General features: G+C 37.3%; 2 protein-coding genes across 7 annotated transcripts in view; both read right to left on the bottom strand.

Annotated features, from left to right (window-relative positions):
• p4ha3 (prolyl 4-hydroxylase, alpha polypeptide III) overlaps positions 1-13115 on the bottom strand; it is a 37280-nt gene extending 24165 nt beyond the window's left edge. For 3 of the 6 annotated variants that reach the window (XM_059514727.1, XM_059514723.1, XM_059514724.1), the window contains exons 1-11: positions 12798-13115; positions 12258-12412; positions 11870-12093; positions 11146-11289; positions 10289-10340; positions 9660-9823; positions 8892-9068; positions 8287-8351; positions 7896-8055; positions 7678-7740; positions 7485-7553 (exon numbers count right to left, since the gene is read on the bottom strand). In XM_059514727.1, the coding sequence (XP_059370710.1) occupies positions 7485-7553; positions 7678-7740; positions 7896-8055; positions 8287-8351; positions 8892-9068; positions 9660-9823; positions 10289-10340; positions 11146-11289; positions 11870-12093; positions 12258-12412; positions 12798-12979 (1455 nt within the window). In that variant the 5' untranslated portion in view covers positions 12980-13115. Of the gene's footprint in view, positions 1-7484; positions 7554-7677; positions 7741-7895; positions 8056-8286; positions 8352-8891; positions 9069-9659; positions 9824-10288; positions 10341-11145; positions 11290-11869; positions 12094-12257; positions 12413-12797 lie in introns of those variants that run through there. The other 3 variants (XM_059514725.1, XM_059514728.1, XM_059514729.1) reach the window with 2 other exon arrangements.
• Positions 13116-18114: 4999 nt separating this feature from the next.
• On the bottom strand, positions 18115-19192 carry LOC132108455 (odorant receptor 131-2-like). Its single transcript, XM_059515163.1, has one exon. The coding sequence runs from the start codon at positions 19190-19192 to the stop codon at positions 18248-18250; it is 945 nt and encodes a 314-aa protein (XP_059371146.1). The 3' UTR covers positions 18115-18247.
• Between the last annotated feature and the right edge of the window lie 949 nt (positions 19193-20141).

Below are 20141 nucleotides of genomic sequence, written 5' to 3'. Positions count from 1 at the left end.
TCATGTACGCTTTTAGCTTTTAGCTTTGCTTCTGCTATTAGTCATGCCTGCTTTTAGTTTGCTTTTTTTTTTAGAAGCTTTTTAGCTTCTTAGCTTTAGCTTTTAGCCATGCTTTTAGTCATCACTGTTCTTTGAGCGCGGTTCCAGCGTGCTTCGGCATGCACGCCTGCTGCTACTTAGCCACGATGAGAAGAAACACCACCTAGTCTCGTCAAACTTTATTTCTTTTCTTTTCCGTTTGAGAGTTTCGTGTTCTGAGTTAAGTTTTGTAACGTCATGTCTCCAAGTCTGACCTCGAGTGCCCGTTCAACTTCAACCAGCCCACACAACTCCGAGTCGTCAGCCAACGCCCAACCACGGTCTTCCCAAGACGTCACTCCAGCGGCTACAGAACTTCCAGCCAATCAGCGACATCGGGAAACCCCCTTTCGATGACAACAAAGGGAACACCTTTACACAGGCAATGTACCTCCAGACTGATCTATACTGGTGTATCTAATATAATTTTAACCTCATTGAGGAACTCAATGCGAGGGTTAATTACAGTTTTTCTCGATTGCTTAAACACTTTAACCAGGCTTTTGAACTAAAATTTCAAAACCATAACGCCATTGTAATGATTTAAGACTTCTTAGTCATCGGCAAGAAGGAGGCGGGAACCGGCGGACAATCAAATAATATTTTAATAATACAAAATAAACACAAACAGTGCACCAGCCCCTCACGGACGACTGATGCACACAAAATGAAACCAAAACCTAAAATAAAGCCCAGGCCTGGTCCTCTCTTGTCCTTCACTGTCGTCGCTCCAGTTTTATATCCTTCCATCTCCTCCGTGGGCCTCGAGACCGGCGGGTCGAACATGTGTAGTTCATCTCCAATCACTTCACCGGCCTCGCTCCCACGTCCCTCGGCCCCGCCCCACTCGTCACATACCCCCATCGCCCCTCGCAGGCCGGAGGGTACCCACGAGAATGCGCTCTACTCCCGCCCCCCCCCCCCCCCCCCCCTCCGGGGGGGACCGCTCACGGGGACCTGCGGGAACCTGGGGGTAGGACAGACGAGGCGAGAGAAAAGGAGATGGAAGGAGGAGCGACAGAGATGAGAGAGGGGAGAGAGGAAAAAAATAAAATAAAATTCCGGTTCCCAGATGCACTGCTGCTCGGCCCTCCAGCAGCTGGGTGATCTCCTCCGCGGTGCCTGGCGGTGGCACTGGACGGCCCTCGGCGGACGGCATGACACTCCTCCGCCGCCGGGTGGACGGAGACGGCTCCTCCTGTTTTGGGCAGCCGGCAGGAGTCCCCTGTTCCCTGCTCCTCCGGATTCCTTCACGGAGGCAGCAGGCTCAGGCCCCCTGGCGAACGGCGCTGACTCCTCTGCTCCCTCACGGACGGCAGCCGTACCTCCACATCGCGGGCGGCCGGCAGCAAGCTCGCCCGTCCCCGGCAACTCGCTCCAGCCCACCGCCTTGAGCGTCCATGGCGGCACACTCCTCGCCTGCTCGATGGCACCGCGGATTCACCACAGCGCCGAGGGATCTTCAGCAGCGCGTCCCTCCTTCTCCCGGGCTTCGGCACCACTGTAATGAATTGCAAGATTGGGGCAAAGGAAAGAGACCAGGGCACCGCGTTTATGTCACGTACGTTAAGCGAATTGTATGGATTGTTGGGCATTAAAGCGGTGCGTACCAGCATCTATCACCCACAAACAGCGCACCAGCCCCTCACGGACGACTGATGCGCACAAAATGAAACCAAAACCTAAAATAAAGCCCAGGCCTGTTCCTCCCTCGTCCTTCACTGTCGTCGCTCCAGTTTTATATCCTTCCATCTCCTCCGTGGGCCTCGAGACCGGCGGGTCGAACAGTTGTAGTTCATCTCCAATCACTCCACCGGCCTCGCTCCCACGTCCCTCGGCCCCGCCCCACTCGTCACAGCCATTTATCAAAAAGCACACCCATTTCACTAAACTATAAACACTATTCCCTGTTTTGACACATGAGTCAGATTTGTTGAACTGTCACTGCAAAACTCTACACACAAATCCCTTAATTTCTCATTGCCTAGACCATGAGGTCATTTAGAAAGCACTAGCATTCAATATTGTTCACTCAAGTCAGCATAGTTTCAGCTCAATTAGCACACAATTACCCAGGTGAAAACACTAAGAGTCAAAATTTAACACACATCAATCAGAACTTTCAAGATACATAAAAGTGCCAGAGTCAGTTCATTTGAGCTTTGGAACAATGGATTCACAAAGAAATGAAGGAAGAGGTCGAGGAGGGAGAGGAAGAGGACGTGGTGAAGGAGGAGGAAGAGGACATGGTGAAGGAGAAGGGAGAGGAAGAGGACATGGTGAAGGAGGAGGGAGAGGAGAGGACGTGGTGAAAGAGGAGGAAGAGGACGTGGTGAAGGAGGAGGAAGATGATGTGGTGAAGGAGGAGGGAGAGGAAGAGGAAGTGGTGAAGGAGGAGGAAGAGGACGTGGTGAAGGAGGTAGAGGAAGAGGACGTGGCGCAGGAGGAGGGAGAGGAGTAAGAAGAGGAAGAGGAGGACGTGGTGAATGACAAGGTAGACGAGGTGGAGGTGGAGGTGGAGGAGGAGGAGGAGGAGGAGGAAGGGCAAGGAGACAAGCAGTCTCGGATGAAATTAGAGCCACTTTAGTTGATCATGTCCTTGTCCATGGCATGACTATGAGGGAGGCTGGGCAACGAGTACTGCCTAATTTGAGTCGCTTCACCGTCGCCTCCATCATCAGAACTTTCAGGGAGGAAAACAGGTAGGTGTACTTACAGTAAGACTGCTCTGTACAGTAACTTGTGCTGTACTCTGTGCTTTGAAATCACATCTACTGTTGCACTATGTAATATGTACTACTGTAATACAGTTTTTCTCGATTGGTTTGGCTCATTTCTTGAAACCGTGATGACATTCTCAAAATAACATGGACAAATCTCCAAACCACCTTGCAATTGTTCACAACAGAATGTCATTTTTCATTGGTTTTATCAAATTGCAAATGCTTTAGTACATGTCTCAAGTGACTCTGTGCTTTTTTTCAAATGATTATGTACAAGTAGCTACAGTTAGCACAATGAGCCCACATTTAGCACATTTTCCAAATAAATAGATCTTGCTGATCTAAACTGATTAGTTGATTTTTCAGTGAAATGGTTACTCTCTCCAAAACATATCAGCATGGTTTCATTGTGTAAGTCAGCATATGCACAATTGTCTGTTCAACTGTCAAAATTAGTCAAAGATATAATACCATGAAAGAATTTCTTGGAACATTTGATAAATTTATGACAGTACTTGACAATCAATCAGGTGAAATTAGAACTAACGAAGGAGCAGTTTCCCACATCTCAGATGACCAATCAAACAGTTTGTTTAGTTACCTGACAGGTGTTGTCTATGATTATGACTGCTGCCAAAAGTATATAGACAGAGCTTGGCCCGGGGCCAGTTTCATTTGCAGTGTGAACATGGAAGCACCTCGCCAAGTACAACAGCAACTTCCTGCTCGAGGAAGAGGAGGAAGAAGAGGAAGAGGAGGAGTGAGAATGCGTGGAGGAATAGGGGGAAGAGGCCGAGGAGCACGGAGGCACCATGATGTCCCAGATGAAATCCGGGCCACCCTTATTGACCACGTTATAAACCATCGCCTCACAATGGCAGAGGCAGGTCGCTGAGTGCAGCCTAATGTGCCTCGGTCTACAGTCTCCTCCATCATCCAAACCTTTCGCAGGGAAGACAGGTACAGAACTATTCTATTGAACTATTCAGTGTTGGTGTGTGTGTAGGCCTAGAGTACTGTAATATCTTCATGTGATGTTATATGATACTATAAAAATGACAAAGAAACAAAAATGGAGAAAATACTGTGAATAGTATTCCAGTCACTGTGCAGTGCATCACACTTTTAGTACCATAAAACAGCAGTACAATTACATTGGTAACTCATTTTGTAACAAATTTACAGTGTTGACCTTTGACTTGTATGTCTAGGATTGGACGACAGCCTCAAGTGGGTGGCAAAAGAAAACTTCTAAATGAACAACAAGAACGAGAAATATGCAACATGGTCATTGCAAATAATGCCATCACACTGAGACAGATTCGTAATGCAATCCTTCTAGACAATGTAATGTTCCAAAATATAAACTCTATCAGCATCTCCACAATAGACCGGGTATTGAAGAAACATCAGATGACCATGAAACAGATTTACAGGGTACCATTTGAGAGAAACTCTGACAGAGTGAAAGAGCTGCGGTACCAGTATGTGCATGTAAGTCAACTACTGGTTGTCTATCATTGTAACACTATTACAGTAAGACATGGTTACCACTTTTGTTTTGCTTTATCCTTTTTACCTTCAGAATCCAGCTTTGTGTGACTAGAGCATTTTGCCTAGAAATTGTCTTCAGTTTTTCACTCCCTCTTTTTACAGTACTTTAGATCCTCCCTGCAGTATCTGTCTCTACTTGACTGATTAGATTTATTTTTATTCTATTATGGAGAATAATGGCATTAGAAGGCAACGAAACCTCTCACATCCTAGTGTTCGTTGATGAAGCTGGCTTCAACCTGGCCAAAGGTCGAAGGCGTGGCCGTAACATCATTGGCCACTGAGCCACTGTGGATGTCCCAGGCCAGCGAGGAGCAAATATAACAATGTGTGCCTCTATATCAGAAAGAGGTGTGGCCACACACATTCCCAGTTTAGGGCCCTACAATACACAAAAGCTCCTCAATTTTTTGGACCACCTTTATACTGATCTGATCCCGGAAAATGAGAGAGGTGAAGAAGGACCTCAGCTACCACATTATGTCATTGTGTGGGATAATGTGAACTTCCACCGTGGCCCACGCATCAGAACCTGGTTCACCACCCATCCCTGGATGCTAATGGAGTTTCTTCCACCTTACTCTCCTTTCCTAAATCCAATTGAGGAGTTTTTTTCAGCTTGGAGGTGGAGGGTGTATGAGCATCAGGCTCAAGACCAGAGGGCCCTGCTGCATGCAATGGATGCTGCATGTGAGGACATCACAGGGGATCAATGTAGGGGATGGTTGAGACATTCACGCCGTTTCTTCCCTCGCTGCATCGCAAGAGAAAATATCCGTTGCGATGTGGATCAGAATTTATGGCCTAACAGAGAGCAGCGCGTCGATGGCCAGGAGGATGAGGATGGTGGCCAGGAAAGAGAGGGTGACAATGGCGACCACTGAAAATATTACTGTACTATAGTTCTGAAACTTTATTTACAGTATGGTAGGCTAAAGTTTTTTTTGTTTTTTGTTTGTGTTTATAACTGTTCACATTTACAGAATCTTGTATATGTTTTCTTTTCACAGTATGTTCTCTAATGTTAACATTTCTTTGTACGAATAAAAATGTTTACAGTTTCCTTGAGTATGAGTGGTTTATTGGAGGCTGATTTTACTGTAAAATCTTTTAGTTTTATTCATAGTGGTATTCTGTTGCTAGACCTGTGCCTCAGTGACAAAACGTCTAAGCATTTTGACTTGCAGTGCTTAAACAATGCCAAAGGTATAATGCATTTTGGGGGCATTGACTATTTATATGAGAAGGATATTTAGTTTTGACACATGGATAAACTGTTTTGGGAGAGATATGAGCTTTTGCAGGGGATCCATGGTGTTGTGCTAAACCATCCAGGTTATTTTGACAAAAGCACTAAATGAATGCACATGTGCCAAGGCAATTGAGAAGGATCTGTGCTATTTTGACTGTACTGACCTTTTATATGGGAAAGGAATCTGCTTTTGAAGCATGGAAGAAGAGTTTGGGGAAAGATATTTGATTTTGCTAGTGAGCTATAATGTTGAGCAGAACTGTAAGACTGTTTGGCCAAATGACCTTATGGTTTTGAGAATGTCATCTCGGTTTCAAGAAATGAGCCAAACCAATCGAGAAAAACTGTAAAGAAATGCATCAAATTGCCTCGCATACAGATAGTTTCAGTATGTTTCCATTTTTTCCTGTAAAAAGGATGTGTGAGTTACAGTAATGCTTACAGTAGTGCTTCTATTTTTTTAGGACACAGAGACGACCACCTGGTGGAGGCAGGCTAAGGCTTTTGTCGGAGGAGCAAGAGAGGGAGCTTGTAAACATGGTCATTGCCAATAATGTAATCCGCAAGTCCAATGTCTTAAACGTCTTAATGTCTTTTTTTTACTTTTGTTTTGATGCTAAATTTGATGATTTGTGATTCTATTTTTATTTATTTCTGTAAAATGTTTTTTAGTTGTTTTTTTTACTCTTGATTACTGTGAAATTCTACTTTTGAAAGACTGAGTCTGAGAAAATAACAATAAAAAATTTAAACACAAAGACTGCAGTGTTTCATATAAAGCACATCAGTGTGTTGCTGGTGATATGAAAGAGTAATTCAAATGGTGCTTGTGTGTATGGTTTTGTTGCAAGCATTCCATTTTTAGAATGGAGTGCTAAGTTTTGATTGCAGTGTTTTATTTTAGCATAGACACAAGTTGTTAATCTCCAAGTGCAATGTGTGATTGGCTTGTGTGTAGTGTTTGGACATAATGAGACAAATTCTAAAAAAAAAAGTGTGTAAGCAATAGAGCAATAGACAAAAATAAAATAAAAAAAGGGTTTTTACAAAAAATTTTAAATTGTGTCTAAGCAATCATAAAAAACTGTAAACTGTTATAAATTGTGAATGCTTTGGACCACAGACTTAAAGTTCTACAAGTGAAAAAATATAAAATGTAATAATTTAAATATTTATATTTTATATAAAATCTATATTTTACAAAACAGGTTTTACTCTAAAACTGCTAGACAATCAAAACCCAAATTCTGAACAGGTTATGTTCCAAATGTGATGTTTATACCTCACAAAATTAGCTTTTGTTTGGACGTAGTACAAGCTTTTCCACTAGTATAAGGAACCATTTAAGGGTGCCTTCATGTCCATAAATGGTTTGAGTGATAGTTCACGATGTATCAAAAATGAAGAAACTATTGTTTTGTCTATATATTCAAAACACTTTTACACCTTTTTTTCTCAAAAATAGAATGGATGTTTTCTTTTGTACACTCTCCATGAAAATGAATGGAGGTTTTTACATATTTTTGGGTTAAGGCATATTCCATTTTATCCCCTGCAAGAGGTTGTGCTGGGATAAAATCCCCTTAGTGGGTGTCGAAAACATGAGTGCTAGGAGGTGAAAGTTTGAAATTCTAGATAGCTACCTATCAGGTTTCTTCAACAGTTTTTTTTTATCGAAAAAACATGGTTTCCCTAACACCCAACCCTAAAGTTTTTTTTTTGTAACAGGATGTCCAATGAAATTTCTGACTTCAATTGCAAACAATCTGTTATCACTCAGAACTGCAGGGAATAGCATTCTGAAAGCTATGCAGAGTAAAGTCTGGCTGTGTTCTGTCTTGAATCTGACTGTGAGAATGATTTATGGGATTCTATACCTCCACTACAGGAACACTGAAGTTAGCGTAAATAAACGCTGTGTATCCTCCTGCTTCCACAGAGCTCAGCTAAAGAGGGAAAAAAGTTGTTCAGTGCTTCATACTAATTTTTTCAGTCCAAACTAAATTGGCAAGATATTGTTTTTTAATTAAAAAAAGTAAGCAATCAAGAGCTGAACTATTATTTACTTACATATATCATGAATGTAGCCACACGATTCCCAGTTTTTAGTTTGTACAATGGACTAGAGTTAGACTGCCATTAAAAAATAAAAATAAAAGTCACATTATCCACAGTGGGTCTGCATCATGACAAACAATGTGAATACAAAAATAATTATCAATAGAAATTTTCTGCTGTAAAAAATGTGTTTTGGAAAATATAGAGTAAAAACAATTATTGTTACTCACGGTGGCATGGTCAAAATGAGGTTCATAGTGTCCTCCAATGCCATAATTTACAACTTGGAGATATTCAGCATAAGGAGGCTGCACATTCAACCCAGTGACCATAGTGATGCGCCGGTCCACTTTGCCCACAACTCCATGGGGTGATTCTTTAAGCCATGCACTGAAAGATCATTGACAAAGATTGTAATGTTAGTGCCACTTTACAATTTAGGGAAGTACAAAAAGAGAAAAATGGGATATTATTACAAATGGGATATATTATTACTTGTATTATTTACCATTGAGATATGTTGCTTTTAAATATTTAGTAGTATACTAGCATATTGCATAGAAGAGCCGATTTAACTGTTTAAAAAATATATATATAATAATTATAATAAAATGCTTGTACCTCTTGCTGATGCGATATTCCGCAGTGGACTGATTCACTCCTGATGCCACCACTGATCTTCTGAGCTGAAGGAAAACATTAAACATATAAATATAGATTATGCTGATGCAGACAGAGACAGAGAGAGATGCAGACAGAGAGAGAGAAATACAGACAGACACTTAGAAAAAGTACAAACAGACAGGATAAAAACAAAATGTTCCTGTGCAGTTTTAATCTAGCACAAAAAAGAATGGAAACACATGATTGAATGCTCAGTCTGCTCCCACAAAAAGAAAAAGAAAAAGAAAAAACTATCTGGGTGGAATAACTGACGAACTGTGAGCACAGTCGATTCCGACCGCATGACTTTTTCATGTAATGTGCTATTCATCTTCTTTCCAGCTCAGTTTAAGGCTGGCTTATGTTGTATGGTTAAAATGCCTGCAAAAGGAAGAAAAACTAGCACACAAAAGTTTGTGTATCTCTTGAAAAATTAACTTCACAAACATTTTAAAGTGTCACACCAATTTTAGGTGGCCAGTAACTGGCATACACAGTTCTACATCTTGGTAAAATACACATTGCATATCCAATTCTGTATGTTTCCACATAAAGGCACTCACCCCTGGAATGGCATATTCTCTGATGCTTTTAGCTTCAGCTCGGGTAAGAAAGTTGTGAAAGAGTACAAGATAAGGGTGCAGGCTGATTAGCTCTCTTTTAATTGGTTGCAGAAGTAGGCCAGGGCTGCCATTGGTGAAAAAGTCACAGAACAACCTGGGGTTCTCAAAATGCTTTGGCTGTAAAAAGAAAGTAATTTATATAATACATTATAAAAGTTAATTATCATAAAAAGAAACTATTATTATACAGACAGACAAGTCACAAGTACATCATTATTTGAGCCTATGTTGTTATTGTACAACATGATTGAGTAGCCTAAACACTGAAAATCCACTTTACACACTTAACATTTAAAGCAGGTCATTGTTTCATGTGTTTCATGATCCAAATCTGACGTAACTCACTTTTGTACACTGCTGTGCAATTTTCTTCATGATGTCATGGGAGGAATTCTTCCAAACTCCTCTGAGGATTTGCCATATCTTTTGATTTTTGCTTTTTGTACTTACTTTTTTATGACAGGAGTCATTTGAAGTTATTTAGGGGAGGTTTAGTGAAAGTTGCTCCATTTAGAAATTTCAGTGAACTTACGTCTGAGTGGCAATGTCTGAAATGTTCTTTTGCTAGCATACAGTATGTGCTAACATTTAATATTTGTGTAGCTTACAATACTTCCAAGAACAGATGCTATTGAATAGCAAGATATAGCCTATGATGAACGGTGAACACTACATTGTTTGAATCACAAGCACAGTGTGGACTGATACCTGAGAACCTTTTGTTTGACACAGCTTCTCATAGACATTCCTGGTTCTTAGATAGGTGGAGTCAGGCCTTTTCAAAACCAAACTTTGGTTTTTAACAGGCGGACTTTCATCTAGGAGCTTCTCATACTTCTTCACGTTGAAATGCACCCTACTGTTCACAGGATCTAGAGGACAAGATTGAAATTGCATTGTGATGAATAATTGTAAAGAATTTTACATATTGATTTTTTTTTAAATAAAGGTATAGTTAACCCAAAAAAATGAATTCGCATCACCCTATAGCACCATTTTGTAGAGTATCCACTGAATGTAAACAGCGTGTACTGTTCTGTGTCAGCTGTGCCACGCAGATACATTGTTTTCATTCAAATCAAAGGATAAACAACGTATCCTCATGGCGCACCTGACACAGAACAGCATACGCTGTTTACTTAATTTGTGTTCGAAGATGAACGAAGGACTTACAGGTTTAGAACGACATGAGGGTGCATAATTTATGACAGAATTACAATTTTTGTGTGAACTATCCCTTTAATCTTTATTCATGAATTAAAAATAAATTGTTCTATTTGGCTTTTTTTCTCAATGTATCACTCATTGCTGTTGGGTGATAGACTGCAGAGGTTTACCATGAAGCAATAGTTCCTGGGAGACACTGAGAGCGTAAGATATGTTTCCAGTCTAAAAAAAAAAAAAAAACTTTGCAATTTGTAAACAAGTGTGAATTCTTCAATAGATTGCAAAATCCATCCATAAAAAAGATAATGTATGGCCCTGTTTATACCTACTATTAAAATCCATTGAGTGATCCAATCACAAGTTGTCAGCCAAGACACTTTGCTGTTTATATCTGTTTGTAAAATCTATCTCCTGTGATCCCAGATTTTGAGAGGAGGGTTTCTGGTTTTATAAATTCATATTTTTATACACTTTTTTTAATATAAATGTTAAATTTTCATTTTAATTTTAGTTAAAGTTTGTGTCTTATTGTCATTATTATCATTATCATTATTCTTATTCTTCTTATTATTATTACATGTCTATATAGTTTAGTACATCAAGTTGAACTAAATGAAAATTAGAAATGTTGCTTTGGTAACTAGCTTAAAATAAAACATTTGTAAGATTTTAAAATGCATTTAATGTGAAATGTAATTCTTTATTTAAATTAAAATTTCATTAATTTCAATTAACATTTATTTTATGTTAAGTATATATATATATATATATGTATTTTTTTTTTTTTTTTTTTTTTTTTTACAAACTAATATAACCCTGTCAACCAACCAACTAGGCAGTTTTTTATTGTTAACTGAACTGGAACACACCAGCATGGTACATTATGAAGTGTGGTCACATCAGTTACTGGATACCTCCAAATGTGATTTAACAAACTGTTCAGGACTCTGCTTACACTGGATCAGATCACCCAAGATGGATCTTAATACCTGGTGTAAACATATTTATTTTATAAGAAGTACTATACCTTAAAATGAGAGAAAGCTAGATGGTCAAGGGCATCTTCAAGTGTGCCTTCATTTTCTGGACTCCATTCTGTTCCTCGAAAGAGACGAACTGCCTCCTCAAACCATTGCACAGAATGGTAATAATCTTCCAAATCATAGGCCACCTACAAGCATAAAGCTCTCAAAGATGTAGCATAACAAATATGCGAAAATGATGATGACAACCAAAATATCTGGCACTTGGATTCAAAATGCTTCTTACACAATTCTGTCAAAAACCATTTAGTCACTGGTTATTCGATGTGTCACTTTATGAATGTTAAAAGAAGTTGCCAATCGTTGGCCAAACAGCATATTTTACTTTATAGATGTTCGGGTGGTGATAAAGAGAACAGATGGTACTTACTCCATGAAGGCAACAAAACTGCTTTTCTTTTTGCATGAAGGACTAAAAGTATAAATCATTTGGTATGGTGTTCACCACAAAAGAGGCACCAGAGACTAAACAACATTGAGCAGTATGGAATCTACATCAGGAAGTTACATTAAGCTCAAGCGGGAACACATTCTGAACACATTTTTCCAGTGGTTTTCCCATCGGTTCAAAACACATTCCAAACTTTGAGAGCATGGTCAGTAGTGTTTGAGCTTTCAAGGAGTTAAGCTTGTGACAAATAAGAAATGATTCACTTTAATGCTTTAATGCTATGCTTTACATACTGGAAATAATCCAGTGTGTCCTACCTTTCCAACAAGGAAGCAATCATCCCCAGATAGCGTATCAGACACAGGAGGTTTGTAAATATCAACAGGATCTCCATTTGTGATTTGCTGGAAGTGACCTCGCACAAGGCCCTCCACACGTAGATCATACACATCCTGAAGTCTCATCAGCCCCTGCGCTGCTCCCTGAAGGTCTTCCAGCTTGGGTAAGCTGCCTTCCATTCTCCTGTAGCCCTCCCTAAGGGCTTAATGAAAACAGTAAATGGGGGTTGTAAAGCGGTAGAATTGAGTGAGAGAAGCAATCCAGCACAGTGGGAAAAAAGCACATGAAGGTACAGTTACATTTTTGTAGCTGTACGGATCAAGGCTTTTCTGAAATGGGTTATGTGTGTGAAGGTCAGCCAACTACCGTCAATATTTTCTTCAGCTTCATTGCTATGGACAACATTCATCCATTCAGACTTGAGTCTTTTGACCAGTTTGAATGCAACAATTGGATTAGCTATGGTAGCTGATGGCTCATTGTATATCCCACTGTGCAATGAAGTGACTCTTGAGAAGAATCTAAAAAAGATCAAAGAATTATTACTTGGTTACAATTTTTTAATTCTATAAAACGTTAAATATAATAACAAAATCAGTCAGATTTAATTAAAAGTACAACTGTTCTGTCAGCTGCAGTGTTGGCATAGTTGTCTTGTTAACAAAACAACATGATATAGGAATGCCCCTTTACAATTTTGGCGTTTTAATTTGTCAGAACAAGACTTAACACAGAAATGTATTTATTTGATTCGATATAAAAATAAATAAATAAAAAAACACAAATTCGCTCGCTGTGTTGAGCAAAGTTTGGCATGGTTCTTGTTGTAGCCTATATTTATATTGCTTAATTACTTAAACGCGGCATTAATACATTTATATCAATGAAAAAAATACGTTTTCTTACCTTTTAATATCATCAAGTCTTTGCATTTCGTTTTCTAAGTAAGTTCTTAAATAATCGATTAGTTGTCTTTCTGCGAAAACAGCTTGCTTCACGCTCATCACTGAAGTGAACATCTCACCGAACGATTTGTCAGATATATTAACTAAGTATACAAATATTAAGAGACTAACGTATGGAGACATCTTTTAAGGAAGATGTTTAAGAGACCATACGTATTAATGCGCTGAATGCGTTATTCCACAGTTTTTCATTCTTCTTCATAAGCGCACTAAGTTCTTACTCAGGACATAAAAGAACGTGCACATCTCATGATGAGCAATCAGCAGTACTTGTGTGCATGCGCGCGCGAGTGTGTGTGTGTGTGTGCGTGAGAGAGAGAGTGGGGGGTGGGGGTGATTTGAGTATAGCCTATATAATAATACAGAACGAAAAAAAAATAAAAAATAATATATATATATATATATATATATATATTTTTTTTTTTTTTTTTTTTTTTTTTTTACATTTTAAAATGAAAGTTCTTTGATCTCCTTGCTTAAACAACCTTTTTTTTCCAAATATATAGCGGAGGCTTTAAAATTCATATTATTATTAAAGACAAATAAAAATGTGTATCACAAATAGACATTTATAAAAAAATGTAAGAACTTTATAAATGCTAAGTCTTACAGGAATTTAAAAAAAAAAACAGTTTTAACTTGGCATCAAAAGAACTGAGTCACAGACATGTGTGGTCAAGGTGTCCTGGTGATGGAAAAATAGTAATTTTGTGATCTTCCTGGGGTTTAGGTCTAGTCTGTGTTCTTTGCTACTTACCCATGTCACTTGTTCATGTCACATATGGCTTTTCACTCTGCACATTATGCTAATGTCTTTTTATGCAACATTCCACACTTGCAACATTCCAAATTGCAGTAGCACTGCTGTAAAGCTTGGGTAAAGAGTCCCTGCACCAGTAGGACTAACTTCCACACTTAGGTGCCAAAGTTATAGACCTACTGTGTGAATTACCAACCCAGAACAAAGACCTTCCTTTTAAAACGAAATGTCCACTAAACAACCAATAGTATTCCTACTGCTTTCTTGCCACTGTATCCCATTACAGCAAAGTTATTGACACACTATATTTGCCATAAAATATTAAGACGTAAGGAACACAAGAATTTAAACTACAGTTTTACACTTTACCTAGACTTAAACTTGTTGACAGAACCGTGTTCAGACAACATAAAGCAGAGAACTATAGATATGACCATTTCATTTAATATACTAGTATATTAGTATTTGAGTTATAGAAGTGTTTTTCATATATAGCCATCATTTATGTACCCTATCATTTATAATCTTTGGTCTATGTTATCTTTTCTATTTAGATCAGTTACAGAAACCATTTAACTACAGTGTAACATGTCTAATCGTCTTCAGTCACTAGATGGTGCCATTAGCTGTGCTTTCTTGCATTCATATAAAAAGAGACTGTCCACTAAATTAAATACTAGGCTAGGCCTGTGTTTAATATTGAGAAATAAATGCATCGAGTTGTCACACTGTGGTAACGGTGTGATCTTTGCAAAAAGGTTACAAATCAAAATTGATGTCCTAGTTGCATTTTTAATATGCAACAAATTTACATTTCAGATACAGAACACCAATAAACTAGAACACCATCTAACACTTGATCGCTGCTTTGCCAGGTCTTGATAATCAGTTAGCAGCCTAGGTGTGATATTTGATAGCAATCTTTCAATTGAAATGTTCCACATTTTTAATATTTGCAAAACTGGACTTTTATTAAAAATAACAAGACAAGTTCTCTGCACAGACCCTGTGGCCAGCTTTGACTCCATCACCATGTGATGTATTCCAGTATTCAAGTGGAAGGAACTGGTTCTGATGTTCTGAGTGATTCCAGTCCACAGTCTTACTTGTGATGCAGCCCGGAATTAAACCACACCATGTTGGTTTTGTCTGGTCAGAGGAGAACTGGCTCGCCGATTGAATCTGGTTTCTCTCTAGTTCTTTTTTTTTTTCTCCATTTCTATCCCCAGTGGAGTTTGGGTTCCTTGCCACTGTCACCTTTTGGCTTGCTTAGTTAGGGACATTTAATCATTCGCAATATTGCCTATTTGATTGCACAGACACAGAGAACTGGACAATGACGTCACCGAATCAAAGATGAAATGATGACTTTAACAGAATTTTATTTTTATTTTTTTTTGTTAATGTTAGTTCCTAAAAAAATTAATGTCAGCTCAGTTTAATTAAATAATGATAGAAACAAATTTTAATTTTAATTATGTATTAGTAAATGTTAAAATTAACATTAACTAAGATCAATAAATGCTTCATAATTATTTTTCATTGTTAGTATATGTTCATGTTAAGAAATGGAGCTTTATTGTAAAGCGTTACCAAAAATGCAAAAACAATCACAATTTTGTTCTGTTCTTAACTAAATAACATTTTTTGTCGAGTAAATATTTAATTAATGAACAGGGAGAATATCCCAAGCTCAAGAAACCACTCAATTAGTATTTTACATGCAATATTTAAGTCCCAAAATTGAATTTTAAAAGGTCATGCTTAAAAAGAAGTACTGGAGAGGGAAGAATTATTCTTGTTAATGTAGACTGAAAATAAAATTGCAGTTTTATAGATCCAACTATTGTAGTATACACATTGGCATTAACTGACAGAGCAAGTTTATAAAACTGATGAGCAGAAATTAAATGCTCTTTGTTATAATGATATCATAGGATGCAAAACTCAAGATCTGCTTAGAAATGTTGCTCCAAAATAAGTGTAAACAACTAGTCACTAGTTTATTGTTAAAAAGTCTAGCATAATTAAGGCATGGTCTATGTTAAAGCTTACCATGTTCATGTGTAAGTTTATATTAATATTTAGGGAGAACAAAACTCATACAATGTGTGTATCTTTAGATTTTTTTTTACAAATGTGTTATCACTACCATAGCTCTGATTTCATGAAATAACCTTTAATGATAATGGCTTGCTGGAATGATAAGTTTAAATGGTGATAAAGTTAATAAATAGATTATTTAAAAATATGTCTTTCAGCAGATGTAATTTAGTTGTTTGGAGGAGCATCTGGTACAGAAATGGTATCCAAGGACTGATGTAACATGAGACTACTCATTGTTGCTTGTTTCCTTTGTCAGTTAACCCAAAGCAGGATGAAAACATGTTTATTATGTGACTCTGTGCTTTAATTAGACCCAAGGGAGGCTTACTAACTGTCATAACACTTCTTAAAAACACAAACAATTATTGTTTTGTGTGTGTGGTCAATAAATATTTGCTATTGTATTGCCTCAATCATTTCATATTTTAAATAAACAAATAATTCACAAATACAGTTTTTTTTTGCATTTATTTTATTTACACATGGTTTACTCACTTACTGGTAATTACAATGTCTCCCAAACTTTTCCTGAAGCTTATTATATTTTGGATTTCCTATTTATTTGTTTCCTCAAATATGGACTTTTTAAAATGGTTAAATGGTTAAAAAGTTTCCTTTAGAATGCACAGACGCATTTAAATGACAATATGACACTATAAAGCACAGGAAACATATGTAATATAGCACAAATACTAAAGAAAATGTGTATACATACTAGCTGTATACTTACATTACACACTTTGCGAATGCAGCAAGGAACATTCATATCAGAAATAGCTTCTAAATTAAACAGACACTGTTGTTATGTATTTGCATGTACAGTATGGAATCATTATCACTTGACTTTTTCAGAAATTTTAAAAACTGCAGGTTCATCCTCTATTCACACTGTAAGTCAAAAGATACCTGTCACAAATAAGGTGTTATGGGCAATATAAGTACTGCAAAGCACGTATGGATGTAACTGCAGAAATGTCATGCCACATTTTGCATACTTCAATTTTGTTGTTGTTGTGTTTTTTTACCAGCGAATTAGAGATCTGTGTTTTGTCTTACTGTTGTTCAGTACACTGAAAAAAAGCCTTAACAGACAGTGTTTTTGAGTAAAGAAATGCTTTATTTATTCAAACACCAGCCCCTTTTTTATCCTTGCAATGCAAACAAGCAGAGATCTAGCTCCATAACTGTTATAAGGTTTTACATATAGTTATAAGGTTTTGCCAACAGTTTGAGGATCCATTGGCGTTATGAGCTTTAGTCACAGCCTCTTTTCATGGGTTAAATATTTGTAAAACCCACAAACAGTTTTGTTTTCACAAAAAATATGAAAATTTAGAGATATGAAGTTTCTGTCTGACAGCCTGTAGTATTCTAAATTTATTTTAATTTGATAATTTTCCACAGCACACCTGACAACCTTTCAGGGAACACTTGGGAAACACTGTACTACGATATGGGATGTGCTCAGTTTAATCTCACATGTAAGATATTTATGTGATTAAGATACTTATTTACAGCAAACAAAGACAGTATTTTCCAAAATGCCAAATTTCCTCCAAAAATTTAGTATAAATATGTAATGGCTGTGTGGAATATTTTATATGACTTCAAAAAAGCATGCAGTGAACATAAAATGCAGTAGGCTAACAAATGACATTGAGCATCATAAATGGTCAGATTTGTTTTTACTTGATAACAGCATCCATTTCTACAAAGTATATTCACAATATCACAAATATACTTTTAGATCATGTATGTTGTACACTACAGTTCAAAGGTTTAGGGTAAGTAAGTTCAAAGTTAAATTTAAAGAAATTAATACTTTTATTTAGCAATTATGGGTGAACTTGACAGTAAAAGTGACAAAAGTGACAGTAAAGACATTTATGTTGTTAGAGTTCTGTTTTTATGCTTTTGAACTTTATATTCATCAAAGAATCATAAAAATATCATGGTGTTCACAGAAGATATTAAGAATTACAACTGGTTTCCAACAATAAATAATTTATTTTATTTTATTGTTTTACACCAAATCAGCATATTAGAATTATTTCTGATAGATGGTTGGAAAACTGAAGACTAAAGAAATCACTGCTGAAAATTCAGAGCAATAAATAACATTTGAAAAGATATTAAAATTGGAAGCAGTTTTTTTTTTTTTTCATTTTAATAATGTCACAGTATTACTTTTTTACTGTATTTTTGATCAAGAATATGTAAATGTAAAGACTTATTTCAAAAACTATTTTTTTTAATCTTACGAACCCCAAACTTTTGTAGCAGTAGACCAAATTTGATTATTATTATTTTTATTATTATTATTATTATTATTATTATTATTATTATTATTATTATTAGTTTTTAGCTAACATTAAAAAATAGCAATCCAAACAGATAGATAGATAGATAGATAGATAGATAGATAGATAGATAGATAGATAGATAGATAGATAGATAGATAGATAGATAGATAGATAGATAGATAGATAGATAGATAGATAGATAGATAGATCTTTTAGTTAATTTTATTTAGTGATTTTTTTGTGTCGGTCAGTACGTGCACAATAACAAGGCGTGAATTTCTTCATATAGCTTCTGAGGCTCTCATCTCTAAAGCCATAAATGAGTGGGCTCAGAAAGCGGGGAAGCAGGATGAAGCAGAAAAAGTAGATAAAATACATATCTGCTTGTGACAAGTTTACACCCTGGACAAAAAAGAGTTCTGCAACAGGCTGGGAGAAGGCCATCATGCTGAGGAGCAGCTGGATCCCATGAAGCAGCACTGTGTGCAGAGCCTTCCTCACTGACACCCGGTCCTGCCGCATCCGCCGGGTCTCCAACAGGATCCGAATGTAGGTGAAGAGGATGCCCACAGCGACCACTGCAAAGAAGATCCCATTGAGGCTGACTTTGAACAGAGCCTGAATGGGAGAAGCATTGAGCACAACAGTTTTGCAGAGCACAGGGGTTGAAAGGATATCTACGTTCGGCTTGAGCCGCATCAAGACAAAGTCAACGGTGGGTAGAATGCAGCTGATTATCCAGAGGCTTAGAATGATGATCCAAATCCATTCAGGTTTCCAGATGGCAGGACGGTGCAGCGGGTAGAAAATAGCCACATAACGCTCCAATGACATGGTGCAAAGGATGAGTGGGGTGTTTAGAAAGGTAGCAGTTGACACAAACAGCAATGGAGCACAGAAGACGATTGCAAACTGTACACTACCCATTACTAGCAAGAAAAGGGATACAGAGGAGAGCAGCTGCAAGCTGTCGTTGATCAGCATGTAAGTGAAGAGGATGTAACGGGAGCTGTCAAAGAACTGCCTGTGAGATGCAAAGGTGCACAGCGTCAGGAGGATGAAGAACAGGAAGACAATGAAGAACGGAATCACCACACACACCTTCATAATGACAGAGAGGTTCGTGCTGGATGTCGTGTTCTCTGGGAGGTCTGTCAGATTCTGCATGGTTTCAAGCACTATACAGAACTGCCTATGATGCAAAGGCTGAAAGGAAGTTTGCAAAAAAAAATCTATTTAGTTTGGAATGTGGTAAATGAGAACAGTATAGAATATAGCAGTAGATATTCACTGGAGTATCAATAGGAGATTCTGAATCTGATCTGATTTCCATTCATGAAGTAAACTTTACGCTTGTACACTCACCACGCTGCCTCTGTTGGAAAAGAAATTAAAAGATAATTAGAGATGGGCAGCCCACTTTTATACTGCTAAAGATTTGCTTCATGACAAAGGAATGGGATTCATTTTCCCAAAGGATGGATTAATTTCACGCTATGAATGCAAAGCATCATTATAGCAATTAACAACCAAACAATCCAAACAAAACAAATCAAGTTGGCTGTAACTTGAAGGAGTGTTTGTGAATAAATAGGCAATGTGCTTTTGAAAAATAATTTATGATAATCATATGCTTTTTTTATGTTTATACATTTTTTTTTCAATGTTTAAGAATCAAAAACTATAAAAAAGTATATGCATTTTTTCCAATTGTGACCCTGGAGCACAAAACCAGTCATAAGTAGCGCAGGTATATTTGTAGCAATAGCCAAAAATACATTGTATGGGTCAAAATTATCTATTTTTTATAAAATCATCAGAATATTAAATAAAGATCATGTTCTATGAAGATATTTTGTAAATTTCCTATTGTAAACATATCAAAACTTAATTTTTGATTAATGATATACATTGCTAGAACTTCATTTGGACAACTTTAAAGGTGCTTTTCTCAAGATATAGATTTTTTTGCACCCTCAGATTCCAGATTTTCAAATAGTTGTATCTCGGCCAGATGTTGTCCGATCCTAACAAACCATACATCAATGGAAAGCTTATTTATTCAGATGATATTATTTATATAACATAAATATTTGTAAAAAGCTTTCAGATGATG

The sequence above is a fragment of the Carassius carassius genome, chromosome 28, assembly GCF_963082965.1.
Source record: "Carassius carassius chromosome 28, fCarCar2.1, whole genome shotgun sequence".
In the NCBI taxonomy this organism is placed as follows: domain Eukaryota; kingdom Metazoa; phylum Chordata; class Actinopteri; order Cypriniformes; family Cyprinidae; genus Carassius; species Carassius carassius.
The sequence above is the reverse complement of the archived record's forward strand: the minus strand, read 5'-3'. Positions and strand labels throughout refer to the sequence as shown.

Bases quoted from the DNA above. Each gene is read 5' to 3' on its own strand.
- LOC132108455 (XM_059515163.1), bottom strand. From the start codon at position 19,192: ATGCAGAATCTGACAGACCTCCCAGAGAACACGACATCCAGCACGAAC.